Genomic DNA, 16,907 nt, shown 5'->3' on the forward strand with positions numbered 1-16,907 from the left:
ATGAACTAAAAACGAAAATATGTCCTAAAAACTAAAAAGGCAAAAAAATTACCTAAAAAATTAAAAACGTAAAAAAATATAAAATAAAAGTTTCGTAAATGGATTTATTATTAATTGATTTCAATATCCTAGAATTAAAAACATTGACTTCATCTTGTACAATTAGTGATGCTAAGAAAATAGATGTTTTATCCCTTTGTCACTGTAATGCAATTCCAAAAATTCATTGGGCAGTTTATAAAAATTTAAAATCACTAACAACAGACAAAGACGGCAGAAGTGAGAATAACTTAAGTGACTAATTCATAAATGTGTACGATACGTGATAATAATAATAATATTATTATATTATAAAATGTACTGTACATATAAATTTGTTTATAATTTTGCTTTTTTAATTACAAAGATACATTTTAATTTTTTTTTATTTTAAAGATTATGTTATGTTTTTATTTCTAGTTTCTACAATGTATTATGTTATTTAAAATTTAAAATTTAAAATGAATATTTATTATTTATACAATATCCACCTAGTTTACAATTGTTATCCTAGTTAATTTATGCAATATATCAATTTATGTGTATTGTGTTTTAGTTCAATATTGCAATATGTCGAGTTATTTTTAAAGCGTTTATAGTATTTTGATTCAATACTGATATGTGTGCTTAAGTACTCTTTTTAAATTAATGATACTTAAAAATTATACTATAATTAGGTTTAGCTTATACAGTAACAAGTACATTCCAAATTTGAATTTTTTATCTATAAAAAAAAATTATGTATAATTATTCTAAAATATTAGGTTTTTTAAAACTGTTATTTTTCAATAATGGTTTTTTGGAGTTATTGCAGTTTTGAACTGAAGCGATGACATGAGCACTCAAACTATGATAAGATAAAATAATCCAGTTATTACTAAAGAGAATTTTATACTATTTAGTATTTATCAAAAAATAAAGTATTTTGTGTTTACTAAATTGGCGTTCATGGCGTACCTAACAGATATTACTTAGGAAAACAAATTTTAAAGTCTAGGGGAAGGGCAAGTGCCCCATTTCTCACCCTCCTTCCTGGGGACGCTCATTATCTAAATGCTGATGTTTGATTCTTAATCTTATTATTTCCTATCTGACCTACCCGCTTGTATACACTAATACACTATGCATTTTAATAAATAATTTGAATACCTATTAATCAATTTGCTTGTTTTTTTTTTTTTGTACCGTCTTGTTCCCGCTAGCAAACTAATATCTCGAATAATATCTGTTGGCAGCATTTTCGAACAATGATAACACTACATACTCTTTGCTTCTGATAATAAGTGATAATGTGATATCAGTGATCAGATCAGTTCAATGATTGACGAATTCCGTTCTTCCCAAGAAACAAGTTTAACTAGATGTCTAGATCAAGACGCCGTTAATAGCTTATTCAAACTGGTGATTTTCAAATCTAATACGTTAGTACGTATTGACTTTGAATACAAACGAAGAAGCGTTCAACTGACGTCGTAATTCGTAAGCAAATTTTATTATTTAAACGGTGACTACAACTAATTGAACTAATACCACCACTGCTAGTTACTGCAACACGCCCTAAAAATAATTGTTTACTATTAATAAAAACCGCCTGTAAAAAAACACAATGGTAGTGCAAACTATTGTATTATTTTTATGTAATCACGCATTTTGAAACTCAATCATGATAATTTTAAGTCTTGCCATTGATTGTGATTTGGTTAATGTAGTTTTTATACTTTTGCAGATTTGCTGGCTGGCCTTCCTTTTTTTTTATGTATTTATGCATAGCTTTTGAAACTTGTTGGTCATTATCTATTTGATATAATATATTATTATGTTTAGTGCTGACTACCCAGTTATTGTAATTCAGTCTTCATTTATCAGACATTTATTTTTTGTGTAACATTGAAAATGAGCCATTAATGCAATTATTAAACCATTTATTTTTTATATTGTTAAAATTAATAACAATAAATAGTTTCTTTTTGCTTTCAAACAAATTTGCTTGATTGTTTTAACTAAATTCAAAACTGTGTAAATATTAGACCATATTTATAAATGTTACACTTCTTATAAGTTTTCAATTATTTTTATAATACATTTTATAATTATTTGAAGACTACTATTACTTTGTATGTATTTACCTTGGTTTATCGTATGTAAATGTTATATATAATTATTATAATTGATTGAGTTTAGTTGTTACTTATAATTAAAAGGCATAATGTGAAATTATTGTTACTTTAAATAATTTTTTCTAAATATATTTACATTTTTTTTTATAGATTTTACTGTGATTATTGACAAAAAAGAACAATGACTCTATTAAAAACATTTTGGACGCCCATTATTGTGTATCCAGACGTGAAAACTGGTTGTAAATTTGTAGCAGCATACACAATTGTAAGCTTATACATTTATTTTTATTTTTCTAGTATATAAATATTTGTTTTATTATTTTTTAGGCGATATCAATTTTCTTGATGGCACTTCTTGTCCATATGCAAAATGGAGGTGAATCAACACAAATGTATAATCCTTTTTTTGAAGCTAATTTACGTGGTAAGTAATTTAAAGAAAATACACTAGTCTCTAAGTTTTAAAATAGGCAAGAATGTCTCCTGTATAATATACATTCTTAAGACAGTGGTTCTCAACCTTTTTATGCTTACGGCACATTTCTATATAATCTAATTATATCTATAGTTGTGTACGATGATTATTCAGAGCATAACCACATTTTAGCATATACAAGCTAAACTTGAAAATTAATTTCATTATTAACACTTTGACTACTGATGTCGATGCGTTGTCGACAAATCGTATGTGTACTATGTGGCAGGTGTCAACGTATGGTCGACAACCTGTATTACTTTCCCAATAATACAAGCATACAACAAGTTATTTGTGCTTGCACCTCCACACAGATTTGTTTAATTCTTGGTGGTTTGAGATTCCGAGTATTTTTCATATTTCTATTATACTTGCTACTATTATTACAAAAAATGTTCTGTACAGGGGAATCGTTCAAGTCAACCCATGTCGCAGTCAAAGTGTTAATCAAAATCAATTCAATAAAATATTATTTGACTTAATTACTCTATCTCCATTACTTTAATATTCTATACATATACTATAAGTCTTATAATAATAATAACTATTATGTGTAATTGTCAAAGTCATTATAATGGCCATACATTTTGTCGCATTCTGTATTATGTATACTTTAGATTTTTTTTCAGCATTGACATTGACCATTTAATGTTAATTTTTTATCATAGTTTACATACATCAATATTATATTTTTAAATTATATTTTTATTTCTATTAATAAATTTTCGAAAAACTAGTTCTTTTAACCTGACCTATTATATAGTAGTTTTAATGTTTAGTTATGTAGTATGACATTTTAATGTGGCCAATGAATTAAGGAACCTGATGCTTGTATAATAACAGATCTGACCAGATTGTACCGAGGTTTTTTACTAGGTTGTGCTGTGATAGGGTTAGTTTGAAGAATATGTAAATTAATCACAGTAGGTTTCTTTTTTCAAGAGTCAGAATTTATTACATTTTTATTTTTACATTTTTTAATCTATTGCATTTTTAATTATTATGTTTTTTTGTTTAGAACTTAATTATTATGTGGTGTACACTTTAATATTTTTTGCCTATATGGTGGGTTCATCTCTATTGTTGCTGAAGGGTTTAAATAACAATCTTCGAGGATTCCTATTACCATGGCTAATTGGTATGGGCTTTGTTGTAATATTTTTACTGGTTTGGTCCATTTGGCTGCTATATGGATACTATATTTATGTAAGTACATTTTATAATATTATTCTTTAAAAATAAAATTTAAGCATTGCTTGTTTCTGTTAGTAATTATATGTTTCAATGCTTGACTTTTTAATACAATACTTTTGAATTTCAAGCATATTGTTTTTGAAGAGGTAATATATTGTGTAGGGTTAATGAAATAAATAAATATTTAAATTTAACAAAAAAATATTGTATAGGTACAAACATACCTTTATAAATATAAATAATGAGTAAAAATTTAAATTTGACAAATAACATTTTTATTTTATTATGTATTATATTTTTATACTATGTAAATTTAAATAGTCGATTTTTTTAGTCATACTCTGAGAAATAGCTTAAACAATTTTTAGTTACAACATGGAGTACTTAAAACACATTTGTACATTGGAAAGCATCGTGTATTTGTGTAAGACATTCCATAAAAAAGATGCAAATGCATTGAAATACGTACCTTAGTTATAAGTATTTAATTTTAGGTAAATAGAGTAGTAGATTAACATTTTGAGGAGTACCCAAGTGTAGTTGTGCCTCTACACCATTTCATTCATCTAAACTTAAAATACTTATAACTCAATAACTATTCGTTCAATTCTGTAAAAATTTTAGATTGTGAAAAAAAAAAAAAATTATTAATATTCATAGTTTTTATATGAGTGTTCTTGGATAAATAAATTACTAGGTATTGTATAAAATGTATATATATCATAAAAAAAAAAAAAAAAAATGTTATTATTTTTAGTTCAATGATCCTAGTTTTAGCAGTTTTAATAATAACTAAATAAATAAATACTATGCTTCTGAAATCCCGAATCAAGTTAATTATTATTATATAGTTTATATTAAATATGTCAAAATTGGTATTATTATTTTTTAGATTCACATAATATGTGCTGCTGTGATTTATTGGATTGTGGCTGCTATGCAAGTATGTTTACAAGATTAAATAAAATACAAAATAAATAAATTATTAAAAAAAATTCATTATTTATGTTCTAATATATTTTATTTTTTAGTTTTATTGCTGGTTATGTGTTTACACTCAATACAGAGTGATCTACGAAATGCAATCACCAAACATTGAGCTTCTTATATTTTAATAAGCTATGCATTTATACTTTATAGTATAACAGCACTTATAATTGAATTTTTTTTATATTATTATGACTATTTAAAAATATTTTTTTTTTTGAAATATCTATTATATTGATAATTTTTTTTTGCTAACTAGGAACCATTTTGTTAAGACTGCCATTACTATGTAAGAATTTTATAGGGAACGGCAATGATCTAATTTCATATAGAAAAAAAATGTTTTAAGAAATGTTACATGAAATTTGATTCCATATGACCTTCAAATGTTTTAATCAAGGCTTTAAACCTGATACCATGAAAATACTCAGAATGTTTACTTAGGTGTTAATATGTTAAGAGTGTTAGGTTGATCTGAAGCTCATAATGTGCTGAGGAAAATTAGATATAATATACCATCTTGAAAGATGCCTGGACATTTTCCAAGGGGGTACATAGTGCAAACTATAGACATAAAGATCTTTATTTGAAATATTACATAAATAGTAAATACATAAGAATATTGTGTTCAAATTATACCAAAGAAATGATAATTCATCTTTTTTGACAGTCTGGTTTTAAAAAACAGATAATTATAATAATACCTTTACTCATTTGCAATCTTATAAAATATGAATATATAAACCTCATTTGATTGTTGTCGTCCCCTTTAACTAATTTCATCATATTTGTTCAATATTGTAATCCGTCCATTTTTTTTTAAATTTAAATAATCGTGCCTTAAATAAAAATATAAAGATAAGTATTATATTATATTTTAAGTAAATAAGTAATTACTTTTTGAATATTTAAAAATAAATTTGTATTACGTTTTTAGTATTTTTGATAATAAACTATTTATATTTAATATTAATTTATTGTTATTATTAAGAAAATCTTAACAGCATGTAGAAGTTATAATATAACTTACAAGAGATAAACAATTAAATCCTTTTATAATTTGTTTAAATGAACATTTTCTCACAATACCAATGATAACATTTTTCGCTGCCTTTTTTTTTTTTTACAGATATTTATACTGACGTTTTTGATAACTATGTGTGTAATGCACAACGTCATTATATAGTTCAATTTTAATGACCTTTCATATTGTGACTAGTCAAATGTATGAAAAGTTGATATGATAAAGATTTATAATTAAGAGTTACCTGTATTGATGATTGTTTGATTTTTTTCCACTTGATGAAATTTACATTAAGTTTTACCATTGATTATAAATACTAGTATTATAGTAATACTATATAATCAATGGTTTTACTAATAAAAGGAGGTTTTGTGTCTTATTTATATATTTAAATTTAAATAAAAAAGCAAGCTGTAATATAAGAAGCGTAGATATTTTTATAATAATATTTACTTCTATAGTTCTATTCAATAACTACACATACTGTTTAAAGTTCCAATCAATACCTTTATGATTGCAATACAGCTAAGTGGTTGAGTACTGCAATGAAAATATATATTGATAGTTATATTATGTGTTCCTAGTTGTCAGCTTAATTTTTTTGATGTCTTTCAATTAAAACTTAACAATTTCTTGATAATTTATATTATAATATATTGCATTTAAAAATTATTTTCAGTTTTGTCTGTTATTTTTAAAATTTTATATAGTATCTAGGTATCTATTTTTTTTTGATACAAATTACCATCATCATTTACTAAATAATTAAATTAAACCCTAAGTAATCAATTTATAATAATGTACATTTTAATGCATACTCTAGCATACACATCTAGCTCAGCAGTGTATTTGACAATTTTAATGTTAAAGAATTATTTGCTCTAAATATGAGTTCTCAATGTCATATATTCCATCATTGGTGACTCTCAAATCTCAGTGGTGGTATAAGAGGGTTATTGTAATACGATTATCTCATCGAGTCACAGCTAAATTGTCTTGATGGATAAATATCTAGTGGGTAATTGAGAAAGAATTGAATATTTACCCAAGTATTATGTATTTACAGTGGCGATGGGCAGACCATTGCCCTCTGTGGAAATCTCTAGCTCATCCTCTGGTCTGCTATAAGATTTTATGAAAATTGAAAATTTTGAAATTTACATCAAAACTTAGTTATTATTAAATATTAATTGTATTTTATTAGTATGTGTACAAGGAGAAAGAAGGTATACCTAAATTCATAAAATGGAAATACAATAACTACCTAATATCTTCAATGATTTATGTAATTTGTGATATGATTATATGATTGTTAGTGTTGTTTGTTATGAACATAAAATTAGGAAAATAAGATTCACTCTAAGATTTATATGTATAATATAAGTTGTACCATTTATGTTCACATGTTCAAACTAAATATTTTAAAAGATGTTCTACAGTGAAGCTTCCAATTAACGGTCACCGGAGGGACCATAAATAATGACCACTTAGACAATTTAGAGGTGGCCGTTCTAAATAACACTTGATGGGACCAAAAAATCTAACCGTTACATAGAGGTGACCATTAACAGAAGTTTTACTGTATTAGTAATTATTACTTTATCATGTTTATTAAAGGTTATAATTTATAAGAACCTTTACACTATACATTCAACATACATTGTAATTATTCTAATTTTTTTTGTTATTATGTAGGTAGTTTAAAGTAGGTATGTATTTAAATTTTATTAATTCAAATACAACTATTATGATATATTATTTTGGTCTATACAAAATATACAAAATATATGTACCTACCTACATTTGTATATGTGTATTGTGGTTTAAATAATATGATATTGTTGAATTTTATTTTATGGAGGGGTTTAAGCTGTCCAAAGTGATGATAATTTTTTTTAAATTTTGATACAAATGAAATAATGTATTATTCATTACTCTAATAAAAATTTTGTTAGGGTCTAGACCCTATAGATCCCGTCTCTGGGTATGATTTTGGAAAGAAGTGTGATGTAATAATTTCATGTCTTATGTAGGTAACAGTTAACAGTGATGGCTAGGGCTAGGGACTTCATACCCTAAAATACTTTAAAATATTTTTGTATTCATGCGCTAAATAATCACTAAATAGTAAATATGATATTCAAAATATGCATTTAAAAAAAGTATATTTGTAATAAATAATAATAATATTTGTAGATATTACAGATAAATAGATAAATTATTTGATTATATAAATTAATTTGATTAATTACCTGAGATAATTATTTTCCTTTTTTAGATTTGTTTTCATCTTACACTGAGTTTTAGTCTAAAACAAAATTTTTAAAATTTTTTTAAAAAACAACTTAAATTGAATACATTTGTATATTTTTAATATACCAAGTACTAATTACCTTGAGCATTGCATTGAATTATTAGATATTTTCTGAATTTGGGAATTAAAAACTTACCCATTCATATAAAATTGTCAAATATATGCACTTATAAAATGAAAAATGGCCAAGTATGGAAAATATGCAACTATAAATTATATAAATTTGTATTGCTAAGAAACAAATTTTTATATTACTTATAGCTATGTCTTTAATGATTATTTAAAAACATGAAAATTCTAGAAGTCCCGAGCCCTAGTGATGGCGAACCCCATAGACATAGTAATTATGGGTTGTTAAATTTTGTTATTTACTCTACTCAATAGGTACCTACTTATTCATAAAATATTTGTAATACGTCAATATATATATAAAAGACATTAAGGTATATGATTTCATAATTTTAATTAAAAAAAAATTAGATATTTTCCAATAAAACATAAAAAAAAATGAATAGTTTCTATTACCTATATAATAAAATACATACCTACTTGGATATAAGTCTATAGGGATGAGATTTCTTTCTGTAGACACTCACGTGTTAAATAAAAAATGTTGGTTAAATTGTAATAACCCTGCGTATCAGCTAATTTTATGTATTTATTTCTTGTTAAATTAAAAAGTTCTGATGAATGATATTTTTTGGATAGTTGCGTGGTCTATTAAAAGATCATGCATCATGTATCACCCTGAGACACGCCACACGCGTGTCCTACTGCCCTATGGGCACCGGCAGGAAAATGCATTTGAAAAATTATAAAATGTGATTAAATATAAAATTTTGTTATTGTAGAAGCTGGAAACTGCAATCTATTCTGATTTCTAAATCATCCAATGAATTAATAACTGATAAATGATTATTCAAAGATCACTTAAGAATAGTTCAGATAGTTGGTAAAAGTATAAAAAAAAATTAACTCGATTTTCATGTAAAAAAAAAAAAATTCAAAAGAAACATATTGACGTACGCAATCAAATGTATTTTAAAAGCATAAAAAAATATATTTATAACTATAAAAGTTTGTTCTAATAGAGCAGAGACTGTAATGTCTACGGATCGTTAATCCTAAAGGCTAAAATAACTTCATAATTAAGTTTAAGAAATGTGTCATAGGGTTTTATAGAAAAGTAATAAAAATAAATTAATCCGAATAAAATAATATATAAAATAAAAAGATGAGTCGACGAGGAACAGGAACGACTGTAAACAAATGCATTTTAAAAAGTAAAAAAAAATGTATAATTATGTTTTAATAGAAGCAGTGTAATGACTTCTAATTCTAATCTATTCTGGTATTTAAATGACTAAATCCCTTAAATGAATAACTATTAATTTCATTATAGAATGATTATTTAGATGTTACTTAATGAATGTTAATGAAAAACTATAAAAATGCATTTTTTTTATAGATTTATATATTTGTTTATACATTTTTTAAAGAGCTTTAATATTAAAAGGGGATCCTATAGGCATTCACAAGTATAATTGCATTTTAAACAATAAAACAAACTATTTAAATTAACTATTGAAGTATGCAATAGAGGAAACAGACTTTTTCTCTACGTTAAATAACAAACCAAAAAGATTAAATATACAAAATGAAAACATAAAATATGATTAGAGCCCAGAGGTGTCAGTCGAATGTTGAAAGCTTAAGTATAAATAATACATATAAATTCAAGATCTTTTATATAATAAAATAAAATGGCAAGGAGTCTAGGGATGCCCGCAAGCAAATATGTATATTTTAAGAAGTGAAAAAAATAAATTATTATATATAAAAATATAAAAAAATTATTAAACTTTATAATGGTACAAAAATAAATAAAAATTGGAACAGGTCCAGTAGTATTTGTAGTTAAATGCGTTATCAAAATTATATGCATTTAATTAATTATAAATAATTAATGGTTTATTGGAAGTTTGAGACTGTAGTCTATTTCAAATAATGGTCAAAATTATGAGATTCGATTTAATTAGAGAAGCTCTAACGTAACCATATGGCAGAAACATATTTATAATTATTATTATTGGGAAGCCAAAAATGAAATCATAATGGAAACAGAGATTGACCTGCATAATATAATATACCTATTATAATTAATAATTAAAATATTTTTATAAATTATATTCAACTCATAACTTTATAAGTAATGCCAAGAGTTATGTGAAGAGCTGTCGCCTAACATATTATAATTGTGTCATGTGATAAATTAGTCTTTTTAAAAATTCCGAAAATTAACTTACAATTATTACTTATCGATTAAAAGGAACAGTTATGAGTACCATTTATTAAAAGTGATTTAGTTGACGTAGGGGCTAACTTTACACGTCGGAAAAAGGTAAAAAGAGGTAATTTCTGACTTTTGACTTGAAAAGTTCTTGTTTTTTATTTTTTTAGAAAGTTAATTAAAATCAATATTTTATTGAAAATGTTTCAGTTACAGTGATGGTGGATATAACGGGATAGGGCGAATAGGCGATCCCATGATGACCAATATAGCAATTACTTTTCCCATTAAGATGAGTTACAATGAAAACAAAATTATGTTCCGAATTAATGTAGTAGTTTTTAAATAAATATATTTTTTTAAATTAAGTATTATAGGTAGTTACTAGTTATATTTTATTAAAATATAATTGGTACCAACCGTTAAAAGGGGTTTAATATAGGTAATTTTCTAAGAATGTACGTGCGTTGTGTAATTCTGTGTGTAGTATCTTATCATTTTAATATAGTTCAAGCACGTATTTGGGATTTAATTTGGGGGGGGGGAGGTGAACTCTCAAACCCCCTTGTATACAAGATTGATATAGTTCAAAACTTTCATAACTGCCCTTGAATTAATTTCACTATTTGTCGTGTCTGTAAATAGTAGTTTTCATATTTCTTGAACTGAAAACTGAAAAAATTGCTCTCACCGTAGTAAAATTTTATATGATGAAAACTACTGTTTACAAACATGTTAAGGGACGTAAATTTCTGTCTTAGTGCTTTCCACTTTTTGTGAAATCAACTATAATGTGTAGTAATGTAGGCTGTAGGTAGCTAGTTTAAAGAAAATAATAAGGAACTTAGGAAATGCTGATAACTGTAATTATGTTCCATGGTAATAAAATATTATTGTGTCAACTTATTTAGGTTTATTAAATTTGTAGTTTTTATGATAATGTGTGTTTTGTCTAAAGACGCTTTAGTAACTGACAAAATATTTCGATTTTTAATATTGAGTGTGGTATCTTGGTATCTATAACAAATTGATAATGATGACCGTACATTTTTTCAAATCCATAATTTTTTAAGCTAATACATTTTTAGATTTAGAGTGGGGTGATTTGCAATGATGTGTTTTTTTTTGTTGGTCATCAATTTTTGGAAAAGTAAAAATATGCTAATTTAGAACTTTGGGAATGATATTTTCTGGTAGAAAATGTCATCTAGTTGGTACTCGGAAGTATAAAATTGTCCAGTACTTTTTAAAATAACAAAAAACAGAAAAATTAAGTAAAAATGTAAATCTTTAGTCAAATTTAGTTTTTGGACAAAGTTTATTATTTTTATTTTATTAGAATATTAAAAAAACAAATAACTGTTAAAAGTTTAAAACCTCGAAGTTATCAACAAGTGACTATATTATCAATTTAAATTTTTGTAATTAACTAATAACATAAAAATAAGAAATATAGGGTACTGGGTAGATATAAAATATCTTTAATATAAGTTAATTTTATAATATAACTAAAATATAATAAGTAAAAGATCACAAGCCTTTAGGGTTTCCAAGTCTGTGGTGAGCCTTCACCTTTCCCTACACTTAGAAGTGCTGGAGAACAAAACCACTTAGGTACTATATATTAATAAGTATCAATTCTTACGCAATTACCTTCTTCCTTATTGTCGTAGGGCTCTCGAGGTCGTGTACTCAAGAATCTAATCAAGTACGTACACCGTATATACTATGTAAAATATACGTCTAAATTATAATATAGTAATAATTATAATCACGCACCTTACCTGGTTCGCCGATATATATATATATAATGTAGTGATGTGGTGAAATTGTGAAGTGACACAAATAAATTAAATGGGCACGTTAATTCAAATAAAAAACAACAACACTGACTTACCTATTCCAAAAAACAGGCCTAGTTATCGCTCGTCGGATGCGGTGTCAAGAGATGTTATTAGAAGGACTGGTGCGCGTGTACTGGTGAGAGAGTTGATTTGTCAAGTCAGCCAGAGTCGTAGGCAGCCCCATCAAAGGTCTTCGCGTTTCCAAAGATCTAGCTTTATCCTTGGTTGTAGAGACTCTCGCTGGACACTGGGCCATCCCATGTCTCTATTGGCACACGAGAAAAGTCACATGTCTTGTGTTTTATTGTCACAGACAGTTAGACACATATGGAGTTTCTGTGTGACCTCGTAATGTAAATCATCCCTTTCATCACTGGTAAAAGATTTTTATTGAAATTAACCGTTATTATTATCCGCGTGCGGGAACTCGGCCTTTAATAATTTATTATATTTAAACTTCTATAAAATTATTACAATCATGATATGAGCGCACATCATTACATTTTTTATACATAAAATATATTTTATTTAATGTAAATTAAAAATTTTTTTTCGATCAAATCTCATGAAAATATAATACATGGTTCCTTAAAAGTTATTATTTATAAGAATAAAAACAAAAGTTGAGCATAAATCAAAAAACATTTTTAGAGGCATTTAAAGTTTAGGTTCATACCTAAGATTAAATTTGACAATTTAATAAAAGATTCTCTATACATTTTGTAACTTATATTAGAATAGAATTTCTATTGCAAAGACAAATTAATAGCGTTTATGAGCTTTAGAAGTTCATATTTTTACAACAATGTAAATTCATCCATAGAATATCTATTTTTCCTTAAGCAATTTTTGTTGGTTTGTTGTTGTTCTAAAACGAATAACCGGGTATACTTTAAATGCTCACAAAAATGTTTATTTTATAATTTTTCAAATATGGTATGATTTTTAAAATTATTTAAGTATAGAAATTTGATATTTTTAATTATTTTTAGTTGTATTTCTATATAGGTACCTAGGTTTATAGAAAAATTTTTGCTCGTTCGTAAATATTTGAAAATGTACTACAAGCTCTTTTGGAAATGTCATATGCTATGTATTTATTCATATAATAAATAGTTCTTATAATAGTTAATATTGTTATACATTTTTATCTTTATTCTTTTATGTAAGTATCTACTAAAATTATAATTAGATTATTTTCTGAAAAAATGTTCCCCCTTTACTTCATTTCAGATTTATAAATCTGCGCCTGGTTGTCTCTTGCTAGATAGATGTTTTCAACACCGTCAATAAGTTTGAAGATGTAAGGGACTAGGCTACTTGGGAGCATTAACTTCTTAATTATAATATGCGGTGTAGTTTTTTGTTTTGCTTACTTTTTTATTGGGATTTAATTATATAAAACATATATAATACTTTTTTATTATGATTTGATACGTACTATCATTGATTATAAACAATATTAGTATTTATAATTAATGGTACTATGTATAGTGACATACTGTATATATACAATACAGAAAATAAATTAACACACATGAATAATATGTTGTAATTAATTTTATACCCATCTTGTTTATAATATTATACTATTTATTTATTTAATATTTATACTAAGCTAGTACAAATTTTGCGTGGTCTATCGAGATTTTCTAGATAATGAAAATAATTCGTTTCGTCTCGACTTGCGTGAAAAAAAGCATTTTGTACGAAATGTTGCATTATCTTCACCGTTCGGGTAATATAAATTTAAATTAGAATAATTTAGGTACTCAAATTATCTTCTCGTCAACTAAGAGATGATGGATTGATGGATATGATTAATATTATTGATTATTATTTATTATTGTATTATGTTCAACACAAAATAAAGACTGCTCCATAAATACATATATATATATTATCTATATGAGTATATAAGTATATGTATATAAATTAAATCTGCTCAAAACCAAGGCACGGAGAAGTTTGCTGAATTTTTTAAAAGCATTTCAACAAATCCTACCTACTCAAATTTTTCAGATATTGTTAATTGTAGCTGCAGGACATATTTGTCAAAAGACTTAAATTTAAATAAGTATAATATACCTACAGTTATATTTTGTGGTGTAGAATAGGTATAATAGTAGACCAAATCTGTACAGTTGAAAGTAAAGTGTTGTCGGAGACGTGTGGGAAAATGTTTGTCAAGATCAAAAGATTTATAAGCAACTCAAAACCACATATTGTTTGAAACAATTTGTTTCACGTCTTTAAACAAAAACTACTCGATAATTAATTATATTGTATACACGATGTAATTTATAAAATTCAGTGATCACGATTTATGGCCAACATTTATTATAATAATTTAAATTTGTGAAATCCGTTTTCGGGTTACTCGAGTAACATGACGTCTTACGACTAAAAAATCGCGTCTGCTGCAAACAATATCTACCACTGTACAGCTATATATACGGTATCTATCTAATGTCAAGACAGCTACAGGTCACTCTCCTTTAGAAGATTTTATTATAATATCTCGTCTGCCTATGTCGACTACGCGCGGTACCGTATGAACCTGACCCACCTCTGCGGGCACAGCACTCGCACCCACGATGTTACATCGGAACATTCGAAACACGTGTACGTACAACAACATTGCAGTCCGCTACGATATTAACGACGTACAATGGTAGTGTTGTTATAAGAGTACGTTTGAGAACGTCTGAAAGAAAAAAAAAAACGGGTCCGTAGTGGCGTCGACGGTGGCGGTGGTGGTATACGGAGCGGGTGACGACGTCGTCGTCGTATCATAACCGGTGGAGGCAACAACACGACGACGTCTTTGGCCCCGGACAGCGTGTGGCGTTAGTGCGTGCGCGCGTACGCAACACAACACTGGGAGTTTGTGTTTTCCTCTCTCCGCCGTATACGCGGACGTCTGCAACTCTCTCGCTCGCTCTTTTGTGGACACACGCGTACACGTACACGGCGCGACAGTCGCGTCTTAGACGAGTGCGCCGGTTCGCGCGTGTCTCCGTGTATACACCGACGTACCGTATAATAATAATATAATATACTGAATCTTTCGAAAAATTGATAAAACTCTGCCCGTTCGCGAGTCCATCGCTGTTATTATTATTATAATTTTACGTCTACCGAATATTGTCACGTCCCACCGGTTTTCCGCTCGACCCGGACCGCATCGTACGGTGTTATCGTAACTATTATTACATTATCGCGTTGTTCGGTGTTGTGATGATAACAATATATATGCGCGAGTATTTTAATCATAATCATATTATAATATCGTCGTACAGCATCGCAGGTACATTCGTACCGGACTTCCGATTTTTTGCCAATCTTGTCGGCTCAACTGGGACCAACGACGCGGTGTAGGCGCAACGGCCAAGACACTATATATTATTTTCATATTATAGCACAGGTTTGTTTATTTATTTATTTTTCGTATTCGTCGGTTTTTATTATCTCGCGTCTAAGCGTCTGCGCGCTTCCCGTTTCCATCGCGACGACACGCGTGATAATAAATTAAAAACAATATTATGTGGTAAGTGCGTCGTAAACGATATTTCGTATTTACTGGTTCTTTAAAGTTTTTTCGCCAATATTATAGTTTATTATAGGTAAAAGGTAATTCACTTTTTTTTTGCGAGAACAGCACAACAAATCCTATAAATCCGGATATTTCCATATTAATATGTATCTGCTCCCCGGGTCCTCAAACAATCGATTTGAAAGCATCGAGGAATCTTAAAGCATAGATAATACCATATTGACGAACCTACATTTTCAAATTCAGTTGGGTATTTATATCTGATTAGGGTCATAATATTCTATGTAAATATTATTTAAACATATTGTGTCTATTCTATATATATACACAAACCTTATAATATTATAGTTGTAATATTGATACAATGTATTATGTGGCTTTTTTAGCAGATTCCCGTCGTATTTACCTGTTATTATTACTATGATATATAGAAATATGTTAATTGTCGGCTCATTCCTATTATGTGGTATTGTTAAATTAAGTAACTTAACATATTTTTTGGAATTTGCAGTAGTTTAGTAATTAGAAATAGACAGTTTTTTTAGTTGCTTTAGGTGTTCAATTGATATTATTTATAAGATGTTCCAAAATTTATATTATTTTTTATTCCTCATTTTCTATTGTAAATATGTTAGAATAACAATTCAAGTCAATTAATATCAATTATCCAGTATCTATTTTTAAATAATTAATTATCAATGTAAAACTTTTTAAGAAATTTGTCTGGTTTTACGACTAGTGTTTGAAAAGTTATCAAGTAACCTCCTTCCTAGGTACTGAAAAAAGTCAGCGATAATGTGAATCCATAGTTTTCTCAATTTTAAGAGTTTTACGATGTGCGATATTATTATACATTTAACATTTTAAACTGAAAAAGGAATTATTGATTAACGAATGTTCAATGTCTTGATGTTAAATTATGTATGTACAATTAATTAATTTAGTTGATTGTAGGTTTATAATATTATTATTATACATGAGTAATAATGACCAATATGGTTACTCGATTTAAATTGTATAGTCATAATTTTATACAAAAAAATTAATTCAGTATTAAAAATTCT

At 26.9% G+C, this 16,907-nt stretch overlaps 1 protein-coding gene across 1 annotated transcript; it reads left to right on the forward strand.

Annotated features, from left to right (window-relative positions):
- Nucleotides 1–1,352: 1,352 nt before the first annotated feature.
- Nucleotides 1,353–5,649, forward strand: LOC113548525. The gene is made up of 6 exons (XM_026949459.1): nt 1,353–1,518; nt 2,307–2,424; nt 2,487–2,583; nt 3,653–3,840; nt 4,721–4,771; nt 4,860–5,649. The coding sequence occupies exons 2-6, from the start codon at nt 2,338–2,340 to the stop codon at nt 4,941–4,943; spliced, it is 507 nt and encodes a 168-aa protein (XP_026805260.1). The 5' UTR covers nt 1,353–1,518; nt 2,307–2,337; the 3' UTR covers nt 4,944–5,649.
- Nucleotides 5,650–16,907: the final 11,258 nt, after the last annotated feature.

Source organism: Rhopalosiphum maidis, chromosome 1 (genome assembly GCF_003676215.2).
Source record: "Rhopalosiphum maidis isolate BTI-1 chromosome 1, ASM367621v3, whole genome shotgun sequence".
NCBI classification, from domain to species: Eukaryota; Metazoa; Arthropoda; class Insecta; order Hemiptera; family Aphididae; genus Rhopalosiphum; species Rhopalosiphum maidis.